This window comes from Salvia splendens, chromosome 19 (assembly GCF_004379255.2).
Source record: "Salvia splendens isolate huo1 chromosome 19, SspV2, whole genome shotgun sequence".
NCBI classification, from domain to species: Eukaryota; Viridiplantae; Streptophyta; class Magnoliopsida; order Lamiales; family Lamiaceae; genus Salvia; species Salvia splendens.
The window spans coordinates 19465950-19489068 of NC_056050.1; the positions used below are offsets into that span (position 1 = coordinate 19465950).

General features: G+C 38.4%; 3 protein-coding genes across 5 annotated transcripts; 1 reads left to right on the plus strand and 2 right to left on the minus strand.

Moving 5' to 3' along the window:
* Nucleotides 1-395: 395 nt before the first annotated feature.
* LOC121780006 (probable chlorophyll(ide) b reductase NYC1, chloroplastic) lies at nucleotides 396-4979 on the minus strand. 2 transcript variants are annotated; one of them, XM_042177520.1, is made up of 10 exons: nucleotides 4533-4979; nucleotides 3768-3846; nucleotides 3529-3664; nucleotides 3164-3238; nucleotides 3018-3069; nucleotides 2481-2549; nucleotides 2157-2296; nucleotides 1926-2048; nucleotides 1137-1329; nucleotides 396-821 (listed from the first exon to the last, which is right to left on the minus strand). In XM_042177520.1, exons 1-10 carry the CDS (start codon nucleotides 4848-4850, stop codon nucleotides 636-638), a joined length of 1371 nt encoding a protein of 456 aa, XP_042033454.1. In that variant the 5' UTR covers nucleotides 4851-4979; the 3' UTR covers nucleotides 396-635. The 2 variants fall into 2 exon arrangements, with proteins under 2 accessions (XP_042033454.1, XP_042033453.1); XM_042177519.1 differs by having other exon boundaries at nucleotides 2874-3069; nucleotides 4533-4978.
* A 1163-nt stretch (nucleotides 4980-6142) lies between these two features.
* LOC121779133 (ABC transporter C family member 8-like) lies at nucleotides 6143-6933 on the minus strand. Its single transcript, XM_042176468.1, has 4 exons — nucleotides 6787-6933; nucleotides 6640-6703; nucleotides 6307-6553; nucleotides 6143-6245 (listed from the first exon to the last, which is right to left on the minus strand). Exons 1-4 carry the CDS (start codon nucleotides 6931-6933, stop codon nucleotides 6143-6145), a joined length of 561 nt encoding a protein of 186 aa, XP_042032402.1.
* A 2868-nt stretch (nucleotides 6934-9801) lies between these two features.
* Nucleotides 9802-12790, plus strand: LOC121778511. 2 transcript variants are annotated; one of them, XM_042175876.1, is made up of 6 exons: nucleotides 9802-10002; nucleotides 10090-10159; nucleotides 10289-10394; nucleotides 11056-11154; nucleotides 11243-11383; nucleotides 11448-12790. In XM_042175876.1, exons 1-6 carry the CDS (start codon nucleotides 9852-9854, stop codon nucleotides 12591-12593), a joined length of 1713 nt encoding a protein of 570 aa, XP_042031810.1. In that variant the 5' UTR covers nucleotides 9802-9851; the 3' UTR covers nucleotides 12594-12790. The 2 variants fall into 2 exon arrangements, with proteins under 2 accessions (XP_042031810.1, XP_042031809.1); XM_042175875.1 differs by having other exon boundaries at nucleotides 9802-10159.
* The last annotated feature ends 10329 nt before the right edge of the window (nucleotides 12791-23119 follow it).

The following is a 23119-nucleotide window of genomic DNA, read 5'->3' on the forward strand; positions in this document are numbered from 1 at the left end:
TCCGTGACATGCTTTCATCACATCAAACACAAAAAAACACAAAATTTCTAAACAACCAAAATTATTTGATTTGTTTTTATTTGCTTTATTCTTCACTTTCAAATTTAATAAACTAGAATTCAAATTTTTAATATTGCTAAAATAAAGTACTATTAATAGTTCTATTTGACTTTGTAAGAGATTAATGATAGTTCTAAAATAGCAAATATATTAATTCTAATCACTTAAATTCTCAGGTCTTTCAAATCCTCTAACACAAAGTTTTTTCTTTTTTTTGAAATCCAACAACACTTAAACACGGCTTACCACTATCTTTCTTGGCAAATGCAGTCAGAATATTAGTACTTTTTTTCTTTCTTTCAGTTTTCCCCTTTCACCTTTTTTGGTTTTTGGGATGAGAGATATGCATGATCTGATGATCATGTATGCATTCTACTAACCACATGCACAATGAATGTAATACAAAACACACATTGTAAAACCTGCAATCTAGAGACTACCCCCTTTGAACATAATAAAATTTTAAAACCATCAGGACTAAAAAAATATTATACTTTTCTGTTTTACTTTTTTCTTAAAAGAATAGCTTCTCTAGAGCACCAGCATCCATTTTTAGTGTTAGGCGTAAGCTCTTCTCAGGTCCCCGGCATCGTACTACTCGTACTTGACAAGATGATGAAGGCACAAACCACTGAAAGTGAAAAGACAGAAACCCAAGTGTTCTCAGTATACATCTCCATGGCATCAGTGAACGAGAAACGGGTTCGACTCTCAGCCCAGTTGCGGAGCCTATCTGCCTCTGCAGCATAGAGTGCCCGTCCCTGAGATGTCCATGGTTATCAAGAGTTAATGGACCTCGGTTACCAAATTACAAAATCCACACAGAAATAGACTCCATATAAGTTATAACAAGTGCATGCAGTATGACAACCAAAGACACATTATGGTACATCCTCAAGCTTAAAAACAATTATTATTCCAAAGTCACAATATGGCCTGCTAACTGATAAACAAAGATGGAAATTTTCAGATGTCAAATAAAGGAATATCTGATATGTATGCAAGTATTATTTCCTCTTTTTCACCCCAACGGGAATCTTATACTCCAGACATATAATGTGAATTGTGTAAGTTACCTGGTCATCAAACCAGCGAGCACGTCTTAGCCATGCAGTGACTAGAGCGAGTAAAATTCTTGGCGGTGTCAAATAGTTTATGGCTTTCCCATTTCCCTTGACAACCCTCATTCGTGGAACCAAGGTTCTAGCAACTGTCTCTGGAAGCTCGCAGATAATGTTGAACATTTGCTTGTTTTTCACACTTGCACCACTGACATGAACCGGCGAAAATTATTTTAGCAAACAAAGAAAATTACAGGTGCACCAACTTATCATCGCTTTAAGACATCCTCTGTGTGAAGAGTAAGGTCTAAGGTTCCACACTCAAAAATAAAATGAAAAGTAAAAGAATAGATAAGAATACCAACTTATCAGAAAGACATGTGATAATTAAAGTACACAACTTGTCTTAGGACAAGCAAATTTATGTCAACTTTGGTTATTTAACCAGAGGAAGTTTTATTTTATATCTCGTTTGGTAAAGTTTGATAATTAATCCCACATCAGCCATTTGGTAGTGTGATTTAAATCCAAACACCATTGTCGAGTTCCATTTTTACCATAATAGTGACCCCCTGGTTAGAGGTCGGAGGAGAGGACCCCTGATGCGCATTAAGGGTAACACCTAAAATAAATACTTGGATAACAATAAAGTAAAACATATAGCATATGATTAAACCAAACAAATTAACTGCAGATAGACAAATTCATCAGCTTATATCCCATTTGTATGACCATCTCCCTACAAATGAGTTCACATGGAAGGAAGACCAGTCAATTGAAGAGCGTATCAAAATAGTTGAATACCTTAATAGCAGGTCAGTAAGTACCATGCCTGGTGAAGCTGTGTGGACGCCGACTTTTGATTTTTTGCTCTCCTTCAAGAGTGACGATTGAAGCTGCCTAAGACCACATTTTGTCGATCCATATCTGTATTTTCAAAGAACAAGAAATGTTAACTTTCTTAGATGGAGCATCTAAAGTAACATGATTGAACTCCCATATTTAGAAGGAAAATGGTTAATAATTAGAGCTTACACGGCTGTTAGTGGGGTGCTGGATCCCCCAGATCCTGCTCCATCCATGTTGAAAATATGACCTCCATTTCTCTGGCTGCCCATGATTCGTAATGCTTCACGAGTGCAAAGTATTGAGCCAACCAAATTTGTAGACACAATCTGTCCATTGTTCAGATAACAGGCTCTTTAAAAACGCATAAACTTACATTTTGTGAATCATATGCATTTTTAAATGCCAGCTAGACTTGTCACAATTTCATGGGACAGGAAAAAAGGAGACTTAATATATGCAAACCAGTTGCAGAAAATTTAATCAGTCTGAATCCTTAAGAGAGAGGCAAACCTGTTGTATGTCTTCATCACTAAACTGCAGCAAGGGCCTGAACCCCTTGTTTGTCCCTGCATTGTTTACCTGTACAAGGGGTAAGCAGAGAAGTTATAACTAACTGCTAAGATTGAATGTCGAAAAAGACATTATATAACATGTTACAGTGACATTCCACAATACATCACCTTTTATCATGCAAATATAAATCTACTTTTTCCACATCAAGAAACTATATGTATTGAACAGGAGCCCTAATGATTGATGGTTGTTATGTTGATCTATCAATGCTCAAGCTCAAATCGATATTTCAATCATACTAGTGATAACTACATGATCAAAAGAGTAAAAGTATAGTCAGCAAAGGATATAGGAGAAAATTTGGAGAGAGAGAAAGGGCAGTTTGCCTACCCAGATATCAACGGAACCAAGTTCATTCACAGCAAAATTTGCTAATTTGCTAACATCTTCGGGATTAGATACATCACATGGAATTCCCACAACTTTTGCATGTCTTAAATGTTTTCTAGATGATCCACCTGTAACAACTACAACCTGCTTCAGATTCACTGATAGTTCTTTGACGGTCTTGTCCACAGATTCAGCGCTGTGTCCGAAAGAGCCATAAATTAATACAGGCATCAAAGCTAGGAGGAAAGATGCACAATTACAAACTTGAGTGACATAAATTATGAAATTACCTCCGAGAAGTTACAATGACTCTGTCACCTGAAAGTATGAATTCACGAGCTAGAGCTTTTCCAAGTCCTCGAGTACTGTATCAAGAACCAAGTTCAATACCGCAAAATAATCGATTCTCAAAATGCAAAGATGATTTTTCTAACTACTAACTGCCTAGCGAGTAAAGATTTGGAAATACACATTCTGGAACCTAAATGATCTTTACTCTTCATTCTAACAGAAACTAAAGCACACTGCAACCAGTCAAATCAGATTCAGAAGCGTGTCTCTTTTTCCTTGCAAATGAATGTTCAAATAAGTTTCAATCTGCAGTCTGATGAATTTTAAAAGATTCAGAAGCGTGTCTCTTTTTCCTTTACTGTACCTTCCCGTTATAACAACATTGCGAGGGCCCAATCGACTGACTTCCTCCAAGACCATATTGGAACCAATCATTGTTCCAATAATGATCCCCCCAAGCCAGCTATACCAAACTAAAGCATTCATTTGATCATCCCCACCTACAAAATAACTGATATATTCAGACCTCAAAATTAACTACTGAATGCAAAAATTGAGATTTACTACTGATATTTTAGAAAGAAACAGTGAACAGTGGCTAACCTGACAACTGAAACCCGATTAGCAGTATGACTCCAGTACTTAACATTGTCACAATATATCTTCCGATGTGCATAGACCACTGCCCACAGAAGTGTCGGTTATATACAATGCATGGAATAGTTAAGAAAATTCCCATCAAACACCACCAAAATTCAATTAGTGAAGACACTTGAAATTGGAGAAATATAAAATACTACAAACAATAAAGAGCAAACAGGAAGAGCTGGTAGATTAAAAGTCACTCTAACTATATTGTCTTATTGAGTACACATGAATCAAAATATTAACGGATTCCATCAGCTAAGCAGTAAGATGCACGTATAAAAACCTCCAAGTCCAAGAACAATAACATACCCTTGTTGCACCGGAAGATACATAAATGCTACCTGCACGCATTGAACGATACTCATATACTCCTAGTATTATTTGATTTCAACAACATTATCCAATTTACACATTCTCTCTTATCCTCTCCGCACCGGAAGATTTTACACTGACGCTGGTGCCTCCATTGCTCGAACAATACCATCTACGTTGCTTTTATTTTATTTGAACAAGACCACCCTATTTAGACAGTAACGCATAAAATATTTGCAATGTCCAAGTAAATTACAGTAACATAAATTATTGACTAACATCAATCAAGTAAGAATTAGGATCAAGAAAAAGCTACTTTCAAAACTAAACAAGCATAAAATTGTTCCAATTTGCACCTAAAACTAGATTCATTCATCAAATTCGACCTGAAATTTGAAATGCACTTACAGAAAACAAAGTTTCTTCCAACTTCTCCATAGCTTCCGATCGCAAACTCGGCTTCGACATTCTCCAAACCGCATCTCTAATCCCCTCTACAAATTTGTTGACGCTTTTCTCCTCTCTACTCTCCGTCACTTTCTTCTCTCTCTCTCTAAATCCAGAACCTTCCTGATCGGACTTGAACGATCTGCATGGCCGAATCCAAATTCTCCTGCGTGACTTCACATTCACCGCATCCCGGAGAATTATCCGGGACGGCGGCGGTTGGAGGGAGTGGTTGTGGCAATCGAGCGGCGGAAGGGGCAGCTTCGCCACCGTGGTCATTGTGGAGAAGTGAATGGTGAATCAATGCAGCTGAATTTGAGTTTTAGGGAGAAAGGATTGGGAATTGTGAGGGTTGATTCGTTAATTAAGGTAGATGCATGTGTTCTGTTGTGCCAATATTTATGGAATTGGATAGTGCTAATTATCGGTAAAGTTGAATGGCAAGAAATATCTAGGCAGTGATTGAGACGTGAGAGAAAAAGTTGGGTCGAAGAGAGAGAGAAGAGTGTGACGACCACACGTTACACTAATATCTAATCCCTACGCTTCGTCTCTTACGTGGCGTCGTTGGCTTCTCTTGACGGCGAGCCAACATTTTTTTCCCATCTAACTTATTTTTTTACAAAAAACACAAATTTTACTAAAGCTTATTTTGGATGATCCTTAATTTGTCTTCATTCCAAGCTTTATTTTCTTGACACCAAAAAGTGTCAACAAGACAACAACTAAACAATGATCTATGCAACAAATGGAACACAGTTAGCATTTATACATGCCTGCCCATATGAGTTAACCACTTAACACCCTATGATGTTATGTATGTGCAGTGGCGGATCTAGGATTGAAAAATGGAGAGGGCGTAATTACCACTGGGCTTCATCCTCGAAGCGAATTTAGAAGCAAACGGAAGAACCATGGAAAATATATGTCCGGTCCATGGTAATTGGTAGCCAGAGATCCGCCACTGTGCGTGTGTGTTGACATAGTGGTAGAGTGGTTAAGACACAAGACCAAATATCTTACTCATTCTTCCCATGCTACTCGCACTTTTCACTTTCACAGCGTAAATTGAACATGAGTAATTAGTGTAATTAGGGTACGATTGGTAGCATTGCGGAGCTTTTATTACGTTCCCAGATAATGGGTTTTCCAGAATGTTAAATATCTAATCTTGCTTATAATGGCGTTTGGTAGAAATGTTTATTGGCTTAATCCATCGCTTGGTAGCCATTATTCATTATAGTGGATAATTGCATTAAACATTGTCATGACATATATGCCCTTACTTTTTCAAGAGGAATGACACCCTTACCCTCTGTCGTCCTTGCTCCCCTGCAGATTGGCGCGGAGTGGGAGCCAGATTCGCGCCATCTTATCCTCCTTCCCTCCATATAAGCATCTATCACTTTGATTATTAATTCGATTTTAAAATACAAATAAAGTATCACAATTTATACCCTTATTCAGCAAGGACCAAATTACTAGGGATGAGCGTTCCAAAACGAATCGCATCGAAAAACAATTCTGTTTAAAATTGAAACTGAACCGAATCGAGTTATCATGTACTCCTACTAGTGATTCTTCTTACAACTAGACCAATACTCAGCCACAAGCTTTGAAAATGAAGAATTAATCTCCATAAACCTTGAAGGTTCATCATACTCCACCAACTTCCTTGCAAACAATTTAACAAACGTCATAAATATTCTAATATCGTATTTCACTTCACCAATACATCCGCGAAGAACGCGTGCCATAAGACATGACCAGCACCATGTCGCTTTCAATCACAGTTGGAATGCGATGCGCCACAGTTAACACTGTGCAGTCGGAGAACTCCTCCTCGATGATCCTATGCAAAATGGCATCCGTGTTCGAGTCAATTGAGGCGGTCGCCTTGTCGAGAACCAAGATCTTGTTCCTCTTAAAAAGGACCCTTCCTAGGCAAAAGAGTTGCCTCTGCCCCATGCTCCAGTTCTCCTCTTCATCACTCGTTGCATCAAATCAAACCAATCTCAGTTACTACCAATCCTTCCATTCATTCATTTTTTTGCCACATTAGTCTTACCAAAAGATTCTAGTAAGTTTGGTAGTTCACTGATTGTTGACTTAAGTTGGCATTTTTCTAGGGCCTATCAATCAATAATCAATCAGATTAATCATAAATAAATAAAAGTGCATGCATTGATATTAAATTATTAATGATAGAATTCACCTTCCAAATCTCATCATCAGAGTAAAGGCCTAATGGATCAAGATTTGTTCTAACACTTCCTCTAAACAGAGTTGGCTCTTGAGGGATAATGCTGAGTTTTAGCCTCAAATCTGGAAGGCCTATAGAGCAAATATCGAGCCCATCCATGAGTATCCGCCCACCATGAGGCTCAACGAGACGAAACAATGCGCTGATCAGCGGGTTTTCCAACTCCCGGTCCTTCCCACGACCTCCACTCGTTTCCCTTCTTAGAAAGTGCAGGTGATCCCCTTGAGGACTACTGGAGCATTAGGCCAATAGCGTATCTGAACAAAAAAGCACGTGATTCCTCACCTTCGAGTCATATCATAAGAGCATCCGCAACGCGGTGCCGTCGCCGTTCCTATGCCGTTCCGGAGGAACGGTTTCGCGGCGGCACGCGTTGCAGCGTGCGTTCCGTCGCCATTCCGTGCCGCCACCGTTCCCATGCCGTGCCGCGTTTCGTTCCTCCGGAACGCGGAACGAAACGTTCCGCCACGCGCCGAGGCGACGTGGCGGACTCCCATTCGACGCGTGAAGCCCACTCGCTGCCCCGCGAGTGGGCTTCGTCCCGATGACGCAATAATTCATTTTTTTTTTTAAAAATTCGAATTTAATAAAAAAAAAATAAAAATTTTTTTATTAACGGTAATGAGACCGTTAATTTTATAGCCGTTTTTTTTTTTTTTTTTTTTTTATTTACTCTATAAATACTCCTATTTCATACTCATTTCAATCACAAACACACATCTATTTCTCTCTATTTCCACCCCAATTTTCATCTCAAATCAACTCTATTTTCCTTCTCCCAAATTTAATCAAACTAATGGATCCTTATGAACAAATGCGTCAAATATTGGAACAATCACTTGAAGAAGATCGACGACGGGAGGCGGAAGAAGCCGCTCCGCCCCAACGTCGCTCCCGTACGTACATCCATCGTAACCGGGAGGAAGCCGCCGCAAGGTTAGTACGCGACTACTTCTGCGATAACCCGGTTTGGGGAGATACGTACTTCCGTCGCCGTTTCCGCATGGGGAAACCGTTATTTCTCCACATCGTGAATACTTTGGCAGCCCGGGAAGAGTTCTTCCAGGAAGGGTTCGACGCGGTCGGACGTCCCAGCCACACGACGCTGCAGAAATGTACTGCAGCAATCCGCCAGCTTGCGACTGGACAAACGGCCGACATGTTCGACGAATACCTCCACATCGGAGATAGCACTGGGCGAATGTGCTTGCTCAAATTCTGCAAAGGCATCCGGGCAGCCTTCACCGACGAATTTCTCCGGAGGCCAAGCACGGCCGATTGTCAGTTCCTTCTCGACCTTCACGAAACAGTGCACGGATTCCCAGGGATGCTCGGCAGCGTCGATTGCATGCACTGGCAATGGAAGAATTGCCCGGTGGCGTGGAAGGGGTCCTACACGAGCGGCCACAAAGGTACCCACCCAACCGTTATACTCGAGGCTGTTGCCGACTACCGCCTTTGGATCTGGCACGCGTACTTCGGGGTCCCCGGGTCGAACAACGACGTAAACGTGCTCAACCAGTCCGACCTCTTGACCGAAGTTTTGGATGGTAAAGCGCCGGCCATCAACTTCGTCGCCAACAATCGGCTTTATAAAATGGGGTACTATCTCGCCGATGGCATCTACCCGAAGTGGCCTACCTTCGTGAAGACGTGCAGTGGGTCTGCGAACCCAAAGCAGGCTCTTTTTGCGCAGAAGCAGGAGGCTGCTCGCAAGGATGTGGAGAGGGCGTTCGGGGTTCTCCAAGCGCGCTTCAACATCATCAAAGCCCCGGCTCGTACGTGGTTCATGGAGAACATGGTCGACATCATGTATACGTGCATAATCTTGCACAACATGATTGTCCAAGACGAAGGACCCGAGGCGGGAAATTGGTTCGACCCCGAATCCCCCGGAAGCTCAACCGCAAGTAGTCCGCCTCGAAGTGGAGCGCATCCGTCTATACAAGAACGGTTATCCATTCGTGCAAGGACACGCGACTCTAGCGCCCACACCCAACTCCAACAAGATCTAATTGAGCACATTTGGGCAAACTTTGGCGGATGAAATTATTAAAATTGTGTACTTTTATTTTTTTATGATTTTAATTGTGTGCTTTTTATTTTTTTAAGTTTAAGTTGTAACTTTGTTTTAATGTTGTGTGTTTTTTAATAAAATGTGTTTGTTTTTTTAATTGAATTGAGTTGAAATTAAAAAAAAATGAAATTGAATGAATAGTAATTTAAGGAACGGTTAAGGAACGGTTAAGGAACGAGGGTTGCAGGTTCCGTTCCTTAGTTAAGGAATGGAGTAAAAAAGTACAGTGGGGCCCTCAAATAGTGGTTTAAGGAACGGTTTAGGAACGGTATAGGAACAGCGTTGTGGATGGCCTAACTATTAACTATGCGAAAGTGTACGATCCCTCACCTTCAGTTCGACCAGCTCGATTCTACCCTTTTGAGGCCATGAAGCTGGTGGTTTGTTATCTAGTATGACAGCTGGAGGCTCGGGCGGTATGTTCATGTACTGTTTGATCCTCTCAACGGAGACAATGTAGTTAGCATAACCACTATACCATCTCGACAGAAACACCTGCGTTCCAGTAAGCGCGAAAGCGTAGGAAAGCGACAGCCCCACGAGACCTGTGACAGCAACACATAAACACCTAAATCAGCGCAAAAAATGTGGAAATTTTTGAAAAGCTTTGCGTTAGTAGCACGAGAAGCAAGTATCCGGAGCAATTAAAATAACATACTCGTGGAGAATGAGTTCCACTTTAACAAATAGAAAAGATATTTCAAAATAAAAAAATGCATGCTTTTGTAGAACGAACTAAAAAAGAAAGTAAATATTCTAGTGGAATGGAGGGAGTATTTGGTTGTGTTGCTTAAGTACTAGTTGAATGGAGGGAGTATTTGGAGTATTTGGAGTACTAGTACTAAAAGGATAAATAGTTGTATTCAAGCGAGAGACTGTTGAAATTCAAATAAAGAGAGAAGAGCCACTTGACCGCCCGCCCAAAAATTCAAACAGTGGAATGGCTATGGCGCAGGCTGCGAGATTGAACCTGCGAATGCAAAAGGAATTCAAGCTCCTACTTACCGATCCACCTCCAGGCGCCTCTTTCCCCACTCTTTCCGACTACCACCACGCCGGCGGTGATTCCTCTCTCACCTCCATCGATGCGCGTAACTCTCTCCCTCTCTCTGCTCACACAAATATACGTTTTATCGAATTACATTACCGTCTCCAGATGCTGAATTTTCATTTTGCAGTGCTTCAAGGACCCGAGGGAACCGTATACTCCAATGGCGTTTTCAAAATTAAGATCCAAATACCTGAAAGGTATACACTCTTTTCAATTTAAGTTATCGGCCATCGATTCATTTATTCTTGTCGGCTAAATGATTTTTCCTTTTTGTAAAATAGCTATTATTCGTCGGATTTAAAATGCGGTGTTTTGTTATTGTGAAGGTACCCGTTTCAGCCTCCGATTGTGACTTTTGCAACGCCGATATACCATCCTAATATAGACAACGGTGGGCGTATTTGCTTGGATATCCTAAATCTACCGCCCAAGGTATGCTGCATATACACCGTTTTAGTTGTTGCAAATTAGTACTACTATATTTGATACTTCATTCACCAATACTGCCTGATAGTTGGATAAGTGATGGATGCTTTATCTCTGAAGTTACTGCCTTGTTATACTAAGTCAGCAGTGGATTCCAACTGCTGTTGCTCCATTCCATTGGGATAATTTGTTTATGTGATGTTGGGAATGGTTAGAAGACATTTTCGGTAGACTTGTATTGTCGGGGATCTACATGCACATGCACTGTTTTAGATCTCTACATTACTACTTTTTTAATATCAAAAGGACTTGTACTTTGTTTATGATTTAATTTGTTTAACTGTAGTGTAGTTTGCAGATCCATATTGTCCATACTCCATAGGAGACTATGGAACTTGTAAACTATAGTTTAACATATTAGCATAATCTGTGATGTTGGTTCCATATGTTGTCTTTGATAACATATCTGTGTTCTCAAAGTTTATTGTTTCTTCCATTATATATCTGTTGTATATATGGAAGGATTGTATAATTGTTTTTCGCAAACTGACAAATTTCAGTTGCTACTTGACTTAGCTCATAACTTGTGTACAGAGTTATGGCGAGGATAGCTAATTGGTAGTAGTTCTGAGCTTCCATAGCTAATATTAAAATCCAATTGATGCAGGGCATGTGGCAGCCATCTCTTAACATTTCAACTGTTTTGACAAGCATCGGACTCTTACTAAGTGAACCTAATCCTGATGATGGCCTTATGCATGAAGCAGTGAGTGACGCTTGTCCTTGAGATAAACTATTCAAACATAGATACATAGATACATACTCTATCTTGATATTTGTCCAATGTTCTGCAGAGCAGAGACTACAAATATAACAGACAAGCTTTTGATCGCGATGCAAAATCCATGACTGAAAAATATGCTCAACCTGGAGTGACTGATATTTCTAGGGACGAAGATGGGGTCCAGACTCATACAAGTAGAAGCACATCACAAGTAAGTCTGTTATATAGTGTGTGTGTCTATTCCACTTATGCTTTTACTAACCCCACTGCTGCAGACCAAAATGGAAGGATCAGTTGATCCCATATGCATTCCTGAGCACAGGAAGCTATCACTGGAGTCTCAAGGATGCAGTAGGGACAATGGTGTGGAGATGTCTAAAATGCCAATTCATAATTCCTCAGAGAACCATACTGGAACTGCACCGCTTAAAGAAGCTATCAATGATTCATTTAAATACACGGGGACTTCTAGAAAATTACAAACCGGAAGATATAAACTGTCACCAAAAGTTCCAGTTGCTTCCCACAGTAGAAACGTAGAAAGTGGAAATAGCTGCATGTCAAATCAGAGTCCATTTTTGGAAATCCAAACTGCTTCAGATTCTCCAGAGTCCTCGTCTGTCCAGGCTGGGAACTTAGCATCCTTGAAAGATGAAGGCCATGAAGAAAGAAGCCACGGCACGAGTGTTGGTAAAGGACAGCAATCGTTACACCTTGTTAAGACAAACCTGTGTGGGGACTCTGACGAAAAATCACAATGCACTCCCCAGGTGACTGTTTCCCATCTTGGTTTAGCCAGGCCACAAAAAGGCTTGTTGTCGTCTCATAGTAGCAGCCACGGTAAAGCCAATCCTCCTAAAGATGCTATTTCCAGAAAAGAATATTGCTCCAAAAGTATGAGTCTTAAGAAAAGAGCCTTGGTTGGGGTTATGCCATCTGCAGATCATCCGAGAGTCCCTCAAAATCATTTACTAGATGGTAAAGAGAACATGGCTCCATATCGATGTTTGTCGCCTCAACTGACTGAGCAAGCTGATACATCAGCCATGAAATCAGCTTTTATACCAGTAACTGCAGCTCCTAAACTATCTAAAACAGCTGCAAAGCTTCCAGTAGAGCCTTTGAATCAACTAGGAGGCAGCAACGAGAATGTGATCATGCATCCTGAGAACCTATCACGTCCTCATTTGAAATGTCTGCACCCAGCAAGTGATGTCAGGTCAGGTAAGAAGCAGCCTACTGTTGAGGTTTGTGATGGAGAGAGTGCGGTCACATTAAAAGAACTGGTAAAGGAGGTGCCAATACCTGATGATGTAATCGTCTTGGATAGTGAAGATAGTGATGATGAAAATATCCCTGTGAGGCGCAAGTTGTCCCTAACCAGAAGATGCTTGTCTAGGAAGCGGAAATCGGCCTTCTGATCGCCTGTCCCTATTTTTTTCGAGGCAGGAAGCTGTTCAAGTTCTTCCTTCCTCAATATTAGGCATTCAGTTGCAGCAATGAGAGTTGGAAAATTGGATTCCATACTTTTCTGGAATGAAATGGATATGAATTGCAATGTAATGCTGGATGTATGTGTTTGATTGCAATTCTATTTCAGTAAAAATTGTATTTGTCATGCTTCCCTTATTTTTTTTATTTTATCTTTATTGCCTTTGAATTGGTAGTTGGAGTCGCGGCTCTCCCGGGATCCCTTATGTGAGATCCCTTGGGAAGAGGATCAAGTTGTTGATTGCGAACAATTTGGTGCACTATCTCCCCCTTCAACCTTTTGAGCGAAATGTAGCAAAAGAAATGAAGAAAAATCCATGGGTCGACCCCATCATTTCACCCAATAAAAATTCCGAAAACACCCAAGGGTGCCTTTGCCATACTTGTGCCATCCTATTGCCTAAGGAATTTTTGTTTCACACTGTTCTTTTCGTATATCTTACCAAAGCTTTTGTCATTGAAAAAGGGAAAAGGAAAAGGAAAAGAATGGTTAATTCCGAAGCTTTTCTAACTATTTAAAGTATTCGAAATGTGCAGGCTCCTGTAGAGTGAACTTTGGTTCTCCAAATTAGTAGAGCATTGGATTTGAAGAATTATATATAGTAGTACTTACTAGTATAACGTTGTTAGCAGTCAGTTTAATTGAATGGTTTGGTTGGTTTGAGTTGATATCTAGAGAGTAGAGGTTATTCACAATAGTAGAATATTAAAAAAGTGGAACATGTTTTATTCAATCAAAGCTTGACTGCATTTGACCTCGTCTAAAGGGGGTATGCAATCGAGGTGAATTTTGTCTTGTTTTAGCTGAACATATTATCATAAGTAAGAAATGTAGGTTTTGTGATCCTACATACTTTCTAAAGCATGTGTTGTGTTAGTACGTGTGCATTGTGGTGCACTATGTGTGAGTGTGTATATGCGTGCCATGTGTGTGTGTTAGTTTGCTTCGTATGAATGTGTGCAAATGTGCCTAATTTTGCAAATATCTAAAATTACATTTATCTATTTTGTACAGTATTAAATTTAAATTATACTATTTTCCTCATAGTTGAGTTATTTTTCTAATTCAGGCAGTTCCCTCGTAGTTGGGTCATTTCCATGCATAGTAGTAACTTTTTTATCTTTCTTACTTTCCACTCTCTTACTTTATTCTCTCTACATTTTTCCCTTTCTTACTTTTTTATTTATATATTTAACACATTCAACATTTCTTTCTTAAACTCTATGCCGAAAGGTTTCGCGTCAACTATGAGAGAACGAAGGAAGTACTGTTAGTATTGTACTACAATTGCATGCAAATCAAAATATTTTTCTTTTCCAGCCAAAAAGAGAGAGATGAAAGGGAAGACAGCAATAGCAATGGTGGCGGCAGTCGCAATGCTCGTCTTTCTTCTCTTGGCCGAGCTCTACTGCACCCTCTTACTCCTCCCTCTGCATCTCCCTCTCCAAGAAGCTTCCTCTTCCCAGCGCCGGAAATTCCAAACTCAGGGAAGCAACTCTTCCGAAGCAGCAATAGAGAAGCAGCTTCTTCTCCTGACTCGTCAACCACAAGCGCCGAGGAGCTCATATACATCTGCAATCCAATGTACAACAAGACAGATAATACGCCATTTGAAACCCCTGCCTCGTCACCCGATATTGAGACCGGGAGCAGCGGAGCCCAAAAGCATCACGTGGAGGAGGGCGCCTCGGTCTCACTCGGCCTTTCCCTTTCATCGTCGTCGCCACCTTCTTCGCCGTGGTGAACAATTCCCATTTTTAGTTATTTATTTTCTTTTGTACTTACTTTTTTTTTCCAATTACCGGTGGGTGGATCGATTATATTTTACATTGTGTCGCCTTTCATCTCCTCGTACGTGTGTTAAATTGCCCAATGGGGTATTTCTTTTCTTTCAAAATCACCAAATGTACAAATTGGACCTACTTTAAAAATGGTTTAAAATATAAAAGAAATTATATTTTCTGTGTTAGGAATAATAAAAGTTCTCATAAAACTAGGCTAAGCATTTACTATAAAACTGACGCCCAAAAGCAATTGGCTCAGCCTTTTGTTTGGTGCTTTGTTGCGTGGGCAGGCTCTAGAGATGCCCACCGGTTCCGGTTCCGGCGGTTAACTGGCTCCGGTTCCGGTTCCGAACCGGAACCGTCGCAATTTCCTCGAACCGGAACCGTCGCAATTCGAACCGCAGCCCGGTTCAGGTTCAAGAATTTTCGAATCGGAACCGTCACCGAACTGCCGGTTCAGGACGATTCGGAACCACCGGTTAACCGGCGGCTTCACGGTTCGGGCGCGGAAACCAATGCGTCAGTCGGGGCAGCATTTTCATGCGTTGAGGCGGTTTTTGGACCGGAAACCGGCGGTTAACCGGCAAACCGGTGGCTTTTGGTGGTGGTGCGGAACCCGAGGCGACATATCGCAGCTTTTGGCAGCCGGTTTGTTGACCGAACCGGCGGTTTTGTCGTTGAAACAGGCGGTTCCGGCGGTTTTCCGCCAAAACCGCCGGTTTTCCGAAAACTCAAAAAAAAAATTCGGATTTTGAATTCAAATTCATCCATTTCCCCCCATTTTTATCTATAAATACCCCCCTCTATCCTCATTTACATTCACCCCACTCGTGTGTTAATAAGAGTTTCTTTCTTCAATCTCTCAATTCTATCTCTTTCTCTCAAATTTCTCATTTGTGCTATTGTACTTCCATTTGAATTATTCAAGTGCTACTCTAATTTTTTTTACGTTCCGACGACACTTGTAAATTATATTACATTGTTGTATGTTGTATACTTGTATATGTATTGTAAATTGTAATGTATCGTTCTCCGTTACAACTCAAATTCAATAAAATTGATATCATTTTAACCTTATTCGTCTAATTTCAATTTAAATTATCCATTGTCTTATTCCAATTTATTGTATAAGTCCAAATTTCAAATTAAAAAAATTAAATAAATCGAACAGCGAAACCGCCGGTTCGAGAACCGGAACCGTGTAAACCGCCGGAAAATCGGCGGTTCCGAACCGGAACCGTGAAATAGCCTCACGGTCCGGTTCCGATTCCGGTTCCGAATTCCACCAAACCGGAACCGGCGGTCGAACCGTGGGCAACTCTAGCAGGCTCCTTCACCTAGGTCATTGTTAACATTATCATAGGTGCATCACTTCCCCTTTGTCTCATCTTCAACCATTTGGTAAATCGATTAAAAATTCTACTTGATACTCCTATAAATATTATACTACTTTTCTTTGTTATATTTTTGTACTATTACTACTAATATTTATATTCTCTTTATATGGAGTATATTTTTGTTTGGTTTAGTACTACCTTCGTCCCATAGTAGAAGTCACATATGATGTGGACGTGAGTTTTAAAAAATTATGTAAAGAAGAGTAGATTAAATAATTTAGAGGATAAATTAATAAAATGTGAGACCTACTTATCATTTACAGTAAAAATGAAATATGAGTCTTATTGTGGGACCAAAGTAGTATAAAACAATGCCCAAAAACTCTTCTAGAGGAGGTAAGTAAAGAGTTCTATGAGTTCGAACAGTTATCTTTGATACCCACCACAGATGTTAACTTGATTTAGTAAAAAAAAATCTGCCAGTTTAAACCAAAAGCGACAAAATTGGCATTATTAAAATGTGTTAAATATTGTATTAAACCATAGCTTTTACTCTTCGTCGTATCACTTGGATCAGTTCTCACGTCCCATAAATTTGTTGAAGAACAATGTCAACCTTTGACTTGTGGTTAATCCTAAAATATCTGTTAGAGATAGGGGAGGTAATGAAAGAAGTATATTATTTATTTATTTATAAAGTAAAATATATCATTTTAAAAGATAATATATTCTAAAGGAAAAAGATATATATAGAAAGATAAATATTTTTTTTAAATAAAATAATAGTACAAAATGCATTAAAAAATATAAAGTGTAATACCTTCTCAAATACATTCCTCATTGGAGAATGTTTTTCATGAAAAGAAGGCAATATGGTATTTATAAGATTTTACCTCTCCATTGATGGAGAGGTAAAGATATTTCTTCAAAATAGGAAAATGTATAATACCTTTTCAAATACTTCTCCCCTTGGAGAATGATTTTTCATGAAAAAAAGATAAATAAGGTAATCATTTACCTCTCCCCTTGGAGATGCTCTTAGTGCTAACAATGGTCTTCTGACCATTAGGACATAATGCTAACCATCTTTGTTGATGTGAATCTGGGTATTCACAAAAATAGAATACAACGATATCGAGGGTCATGGGTTGATTAGGGTCCGAGAAGAGGTAGACACGTGACAAGAAACCAAGTGGGGATGGAGTCTGATTCAAACAATAATCTTCCTATCAAGATGACATCCAAATTCGACTCTACAACCACTATTGTCTTCATATTCGAAAGGGCTTTGCGTGAATACCTTGCATGCCCCAATCGGAGTCCGGGAGAAGAAGTTATAGTCAATTCAAGAAAAGCGCGCAGTACAGAAAGAAACGCGCGGACAGGCATTTTTGTCGAAAGATCATTTTTTGTCCAGAAACTTCGCGCGGGCGGGCGAAATGAGCCATGGGAAACACTTGGTCGGGCGTTTTGTTAGGAATGTGACTTTTTGACAAAAAATTATTTTATTTTGCTCCTTTTTCTCACCCTAATATAAATACTACACTAGGGTTTGTTTTGGGGCAGCTTTGAATAATATTGTTGAACAAAGTCTCAAATTTGAGCACCCCCTTCATCTTTGAAGGTTTATCCAAAATCCCATGTGGTGGCATTTCAATCTATTGTCGGGCTTTGATTAAATGTTAAGGTATGCAATTCTAGTTCTTGTGTTGCTAGTTTTGTGGAGCCATTAGATTTTTGCTTTGGTGAAAGTTGCCTTGGGTTGTTTTCATTGTTTTGTAGAAGGTCCATAGGTTCCAAGCATCTATCTAAATCGTAACACATTCATCTTCTTCCTTTTCCACCTTTTCATTGTTCCATTTCTTATTTGGTTTCTTGGGTTATTGTAATATTTACAAGAGCAAGTCCGGAGCAAATATATGTATCTTGAATTCCTAAGATTCACATTATTTGTGATGTTAGATACTACTCCTCCATCCAAAAATACTTCCTCCGTCCTACAAAGTTTGTCCCATTTTACCATTTTCGTCCGTCCCGCAAAGCTTGTCCCATTTGGAATCTTTCCAAAAACAGACATTAAATACACCCCTCAATCTCCACAATGTGGGACCCTTAATCCACTACACACCTACATTTAATACAAAGTCAAACAATTTCTTAAAACTCGTGCTGGGTCAAACAGAGACAAACTTTGGGTGACGGAGAGAGTAGTTCTATTTGTAAACGAAACAAGTTTTAATGAAAAATTGACAAAGTACGAGAGAAAATGACAAAAAAAGGGTTAAAGTAAGAGAGATAGGAGAAAAAGTGAACAAAGTATAAGAGACAAACTTTCCATTTTTAGAAATAAGACCATTTTTTATGGACATCCCAAAATGGTTAAATAAGATTATTTTTCGTGGACGGAGGGATATATAGAAACAAGGTACTCCCTCTATCCGCGAATAGGAGTCTCGTTTATATATTTTAGTCCGTCCGTGAATAGGAGTCTCGGTTCACTTTATCATAAATGGTAATAGAGTCTCACCTTCCACTAACTCATTCCACTCACATTTTATTTAAAACTAACGTATATAAGTGGGATCCCTATTCCGCCAAGAAATGACTCCTAATGACGAAAGGAATGAATATTAAAACTCGTGCCAATTAAACGTGCATACTATTATGAAACCGATACAGATGACTGTTATGTAAATTGTGTCGTTAATTCGACACAATTTAAATGGACCCACCACAAGCTTATTGAAGCTAAGGAGGAAATTATACTTTTAAATAGAAATCATGAATTTTAGCTAATAAGACAAAATGGACCCACTACAAGTGCAAAAGAAATCAAAGTACAAATTGCCATCAATTTCTAAACGATATTTGTAAACTACTATTAATAATTTAACTATTTTTCTTTTTATCTCTCTATAAACTTTCTATTAAAATATTCATTATTAAAATTATTTTTCTAGACGGGGAATATATTTTTTCTGGACTTCAGTAAAGCAATTATATGGAGAATAAATATTACTCCTATTTGCATAATTAGTTTACGCTAACCATATCCATTTTCTCTTCAATTTGGTTTTTAGAAATTTGAAAGAAGTAGCGTTGCCCACGCTTGCGTATAGAGATAATGTTTAGCTAACGCAACTTGCTTACACCTTCAATTTCTGAATTAAAATAGTAACGTTAAAATAGTTCAAGAAAACAAAACATACTATCATTTTCAAGATATGTATCCATTCGTTCACTCATACTTATCCAACCAAGTTATCTATTTTCAGACGAAAACATTGAAATCCGGAACTAATTGCAATTTCCCACGCAAATGAAACCTCAAGCGCATGTCACATTTTAATTCCTTGTCGTTATAATTTAGAATGTATATCTTATTTCATTAAATATTTTATTACTAGTACGTAAAACTAATATACGTAGAATTCACATTCCTTGACTCTTTATATTTATATTCTTTGATGATTATTTCTTAAAATTTATACAAAATAGAACATATACTATCGGACGAAGAAATACCATGATAGTAGTATAAAGTTATATGCATATTCAAAATATGACAGGAACTAATTATTCTCCGATTTTGAATTATTCAAGAAAAAAACTAACGTAAACTCATACACCAATTAGAAAACATCATGAGAAGATAATAAAGAGTTGGTATGTAGAAAATTAAGCACAAACTTTGATTGCAAATGACATATTATATATATTACAAGTTGTTGAAGTATTGAAATGAAAGAGAGTCTTTAATTAAAGTTCAAAGCGTGGGTGATTTTGGTGAAACCTCAGGTGCAGCGGCGGATTGAGGCATGGATTTAGATCGAGTAAAGCATGGAGTTTTGAAGGTATCATTGCGATGAAACCTGCATCGAAACGAGCCTTGATGCGTGGTTGGTGAGCACAAGCACTGCTGCCCTCTTGGTGATAACATGCACCCATCTTTAGATATGCTATTACTACCAATGCTATCCTGCTCTTGGGAGGCCATCTCTCTCTCTCTCCCTCTCTGATATTACTACTACTTTAGATAAAGGGTTTTCTTATATTTGGACGGCCAAGTGGAGATAATGGAAGGCTGCTTTTGGCATTTTGTGAGCAACCATATGTTTTCCTTCCTCATCCTTTTCTCATCGAATAATATCAGCTCCACTAAAGTCCAACTCCAACAGATATATCACACATACATGAATGGAATCATAAAAATCTTCTTTATCATGTTGTTACAAATTAATTCAATTTATCTACGCCATAGGTCTTGATTCTTGATTCATGGATATAAATAATTTAATACGCCTTAATTTTACACATAAAATAATAAGTAGGAGTACGTTACAATAATACACCCTAGCTAAAATCCAAATAATTTGCTTATGTATACATCAATATGATGAGTAGGATTAAATTATAATCCTTATTACTCGGTTGCTGTACACAAAATAATAAGTTGAGTATGTTACAATAATAAATTAACTAGCTAAAATCCAAATAATTTGCTTATGTATACATCAATAAAATGAGTAGGATTAAACTATAATCCTTAATAGCCATATTCCTTAACTAGTTCATTACCCGTTAATTTATTAACTAACTAGTTCATTACCTGTTAATTTATTAAGCATTAGATCACCTAATCATATAGTCAAAATTTGGGCTGCATTTCTGGATTTAGACGCATTCTTGTTTGAATCATCTCCATATATATATCGGTTGTATACTTATATTAAACCACGACATTTTAAGGATCCATTTCATAGCATATTTCACTAGAATAATAGTATGTATTATGGCTCTCCATGTTGTTTAGTTGTAAGAAAAAAATAACATTGTATTTGTGTTATTTCATCAGCCCGGACAGGCCAGGCTGAAGGTGTTTTCCATATCTTGCTGAGCCAATTTAACTTAGCATAAATGAATTTATTTAACTACATTAAAATTCAACGCAGATGGTAACAATAAACTAGGTATAAACCTTCCACTCAGACTTCAGTCCAACCCATATGAATCTCTCGTCTAACCTAATAACATGACTTTATAAATACTCCCTCCGTCCCATTCTAACCCATATGAATCTCTCGTCTAACCTAATAACATGACTTTATAAATACTCCCTCCGTCCCATTCTAACCCATATGAATCTCTCGTCTAACCTAATAACATGACTTTATAAATACTCCCTCCGTCCCATTCTAACCCATATGAATCTCTCGTCTAACCTAATAACATGACTTTATAAATACTCCCTCCGTCCCATTCTAAGTGAATCATTTGTTAGAATTTTTGGGCTTCCGCATGACTAATTTAATGTGTATGGTTGACTATCTTTCAGTTGCCCAATTAAAGTGATCTATTAAAATTTAAAGTTTGGGCTAAAGTGTATTTATTTGTTATGGAAATAAGTGTAGATACCATATGGGATTTTTTATTTGATGAGGGACCGAATAGAAAATAAAGGGATTAATATAAATATAAGCTAGGGTTATGGTCCCCAGACGTCAGAAGAACGTTCAATATCTCTGTATTCTCTCGGCAGACGATTTGTGAAGGACGTCTCTGATCGTTTGGAAGATCCATAGCCGTTGCAAAGCAATTCCGCCGTTCAATTCGTTATGGATCAAGGTACGCTTTCGCTCTACGGTTTATGCTCCTTCTCCGTCGTTCTTGGTTAATCATCATAGAGAGCTTTATGTAATTGTTCACTCAATTATTTCAACAAGTGGTATCAGAGCCACTCTATTGATGATTCTCTAAGAATTGGAAAAAAGGAAAATCAGGATTTATGTTCTAGCTTGTTTCGTGAATCCATAAAATCTAGGGTTTTGTATTTTATGGATTTGGTTGACTGTTTTTGTTGCTGAATTGTTTTTCTGTTTACCGTGAAGAATTGTTAATGAATTGAATTAATTCATGGTGGATGGCTTTTGAATTTAGTCAATTCTTGATTACTTTGGTGAACTTTAATTGATAATTTGAATTCACAATTGCTCACGTACCGAGAATTGCTAATTAGTGAATTCATTTGATTTAAGGTTTTGTTTATGCACGCATTCCAGTACGGCTTTGGTTGTTGAATTGGTAATTTCATTGTGGATATGCATACACGTATGAGAGCTATTGTGGGTGTATGTGTTGCATACTTGACGAAAATATTTTGTGGATTGATGTTGTTTGTCTCGTAAGTTTTGCTTAATTGGTCAACAAGAAATTGAATGTCTGCGCACACAGACCTGCTGCTTATGAATTGAGTTTTGTTTCGTGTTTATCTCAGTTAGAATAATGGTGAATCAAAAGTAAGAACTGAGAATTCATGATTATGTGTTTCGTGCTTTCAGTTTCTATAAAGAGTTTTGCAAAATGTATAATCTTGTTGGGCAATTAAGGTTTTCGTGCTCCCATGTTTTGGGGAATCCATAAAGTTTAAAATTCGTGTATTGTGGATTCATTTGGTTGTTTTGATGTTGCTTTGGTTGTTTATGTTTGTTGTTTACGATATTGGGAACATTAAAATTCAAATTTTTTTTATCAATTTTTATGGTAAAATCAGATTTAGAAAAATTATACAGAATCTCGTAAGGAGTCAGTGATTTGCTGGGGAGCTATTGGGTTGGCCGTAAGGATTTAAAGACTTGCTGAGTTTGCTAGGTATGCGAACCCAGTGACTCATTGGCTAGCCACTGTATTCCAGAAAGTTATCAACGACTTGCTTGCAAGCGTTTGTATTCAGTTTTAAAATTGTAAATTCAAATTTTTTGGTACATCTCATGTTCCTTATTTTCTACTAATGAGTGTGTATTTTAATGCACATATTAGTCGGCCAAAAGGAAGATTAATATTTGGCACGAAATACACATATACTTGTGGTAATAAATACATGACAATTATTCAGTTTTCGTGTGAGTACTGTGATGCCAAAAGGTGGACACTACTTAACATGATCTTATTGTCATTGTTTAACCACCGTAAGGAGGTTGCCATTTACAAGTTCATATTACTGTCAAAAGACTTGATGTGGATGTTGTGCACGGAACATCGTAATGTTTTACTAATGTTCAAAGTAGATTAGTCGAAGCTAGACGTTGCAAAAGTAACCTCTCTTGTCTAGACTTCTTTATTGCGAATGTTAGGAAGGTATGTATGTGTGTATTTTAATGCGGATGTTAGTCGGCCAAAAGGAAGATTAATATTTGGCACAGAATACATATATACCTGTGGTGATAAATACGTGATAATTATTCAGTATTCATGTGAGTAGTGTGATGCCAAAAGGTGGACACTACTTGACCGATCTTATTGTCAGTGTTTGATCACTACGATGAGGTTATCAATTT

Excerpts from the sequence above, each read along its gene's own strand:
- LOC121778511 (XM_042175875.1), top strand. The coding sequence starts at position 9,852 with ATGGCTATGGCGCAGGCTGCGAGATTGAACCTGCGAATGCAAAAGGAA. Across the intron at positions 10,395-11,055 it reads TCCTAAATCTACCGCCCAAG|GGCATGTGGCAGCCATCTCT; the intron begins GTATGCTGCATA and ends CAATTGATGCAG. Across the intron at positions 11,155-11,242 it reads ATGGCCTTATGCATGAAGCA|AGCAGAGACTACAAATATAA; the intron begins GTGAGTGACGCT and ends AATGTTCTGCAG.
- LOC121779133 (XM_042176468.1), bottom strand. The coding sequence starts at position 6,933 with ATGGATGGGCTCGATATTTGCTCTATAGGCCTTCCAGATTTGAGGCTA. Across the intron at positions 6,704-6,786 it reads CTGATGATGAGATTTGGAAG|GCCCTAGAAAAATGCCAACT; the intron begins GTGAATTCTATC and ends ATTGATTGATAG. Across the intron at positions 6,554-6,639 it reads AAACTTACTAGAATCTTTTG|AGGAGAACTGGAGCATGGGG; the intron begins GTAAGACTAATG and ends CGAGTGATGAAG.
- LOC121780006 (XM_042177519.1), bottom strand. The coding sequence starts at position 4,850 with ATGACCACGGTGGCGAAGCTGCCCCTTCCGCCGCTCGATTGCCACAAC. Across the intron at positions 3,665-3,767 it reads AATCGGGTTTCAGTTGTCAG|GTGGGGATGATCAAATGAAT; the intron begins GTTAGCCACTGT and ends GTTATTTTGTAG. Across the intron at positions 3,239-3,528 it reads AATGTTGTTATAACGGGAAG|TACTCGAGGACTTGGAAAAG; the intron begins GTACAGTAAAGG and ends TTCTTGATACAG.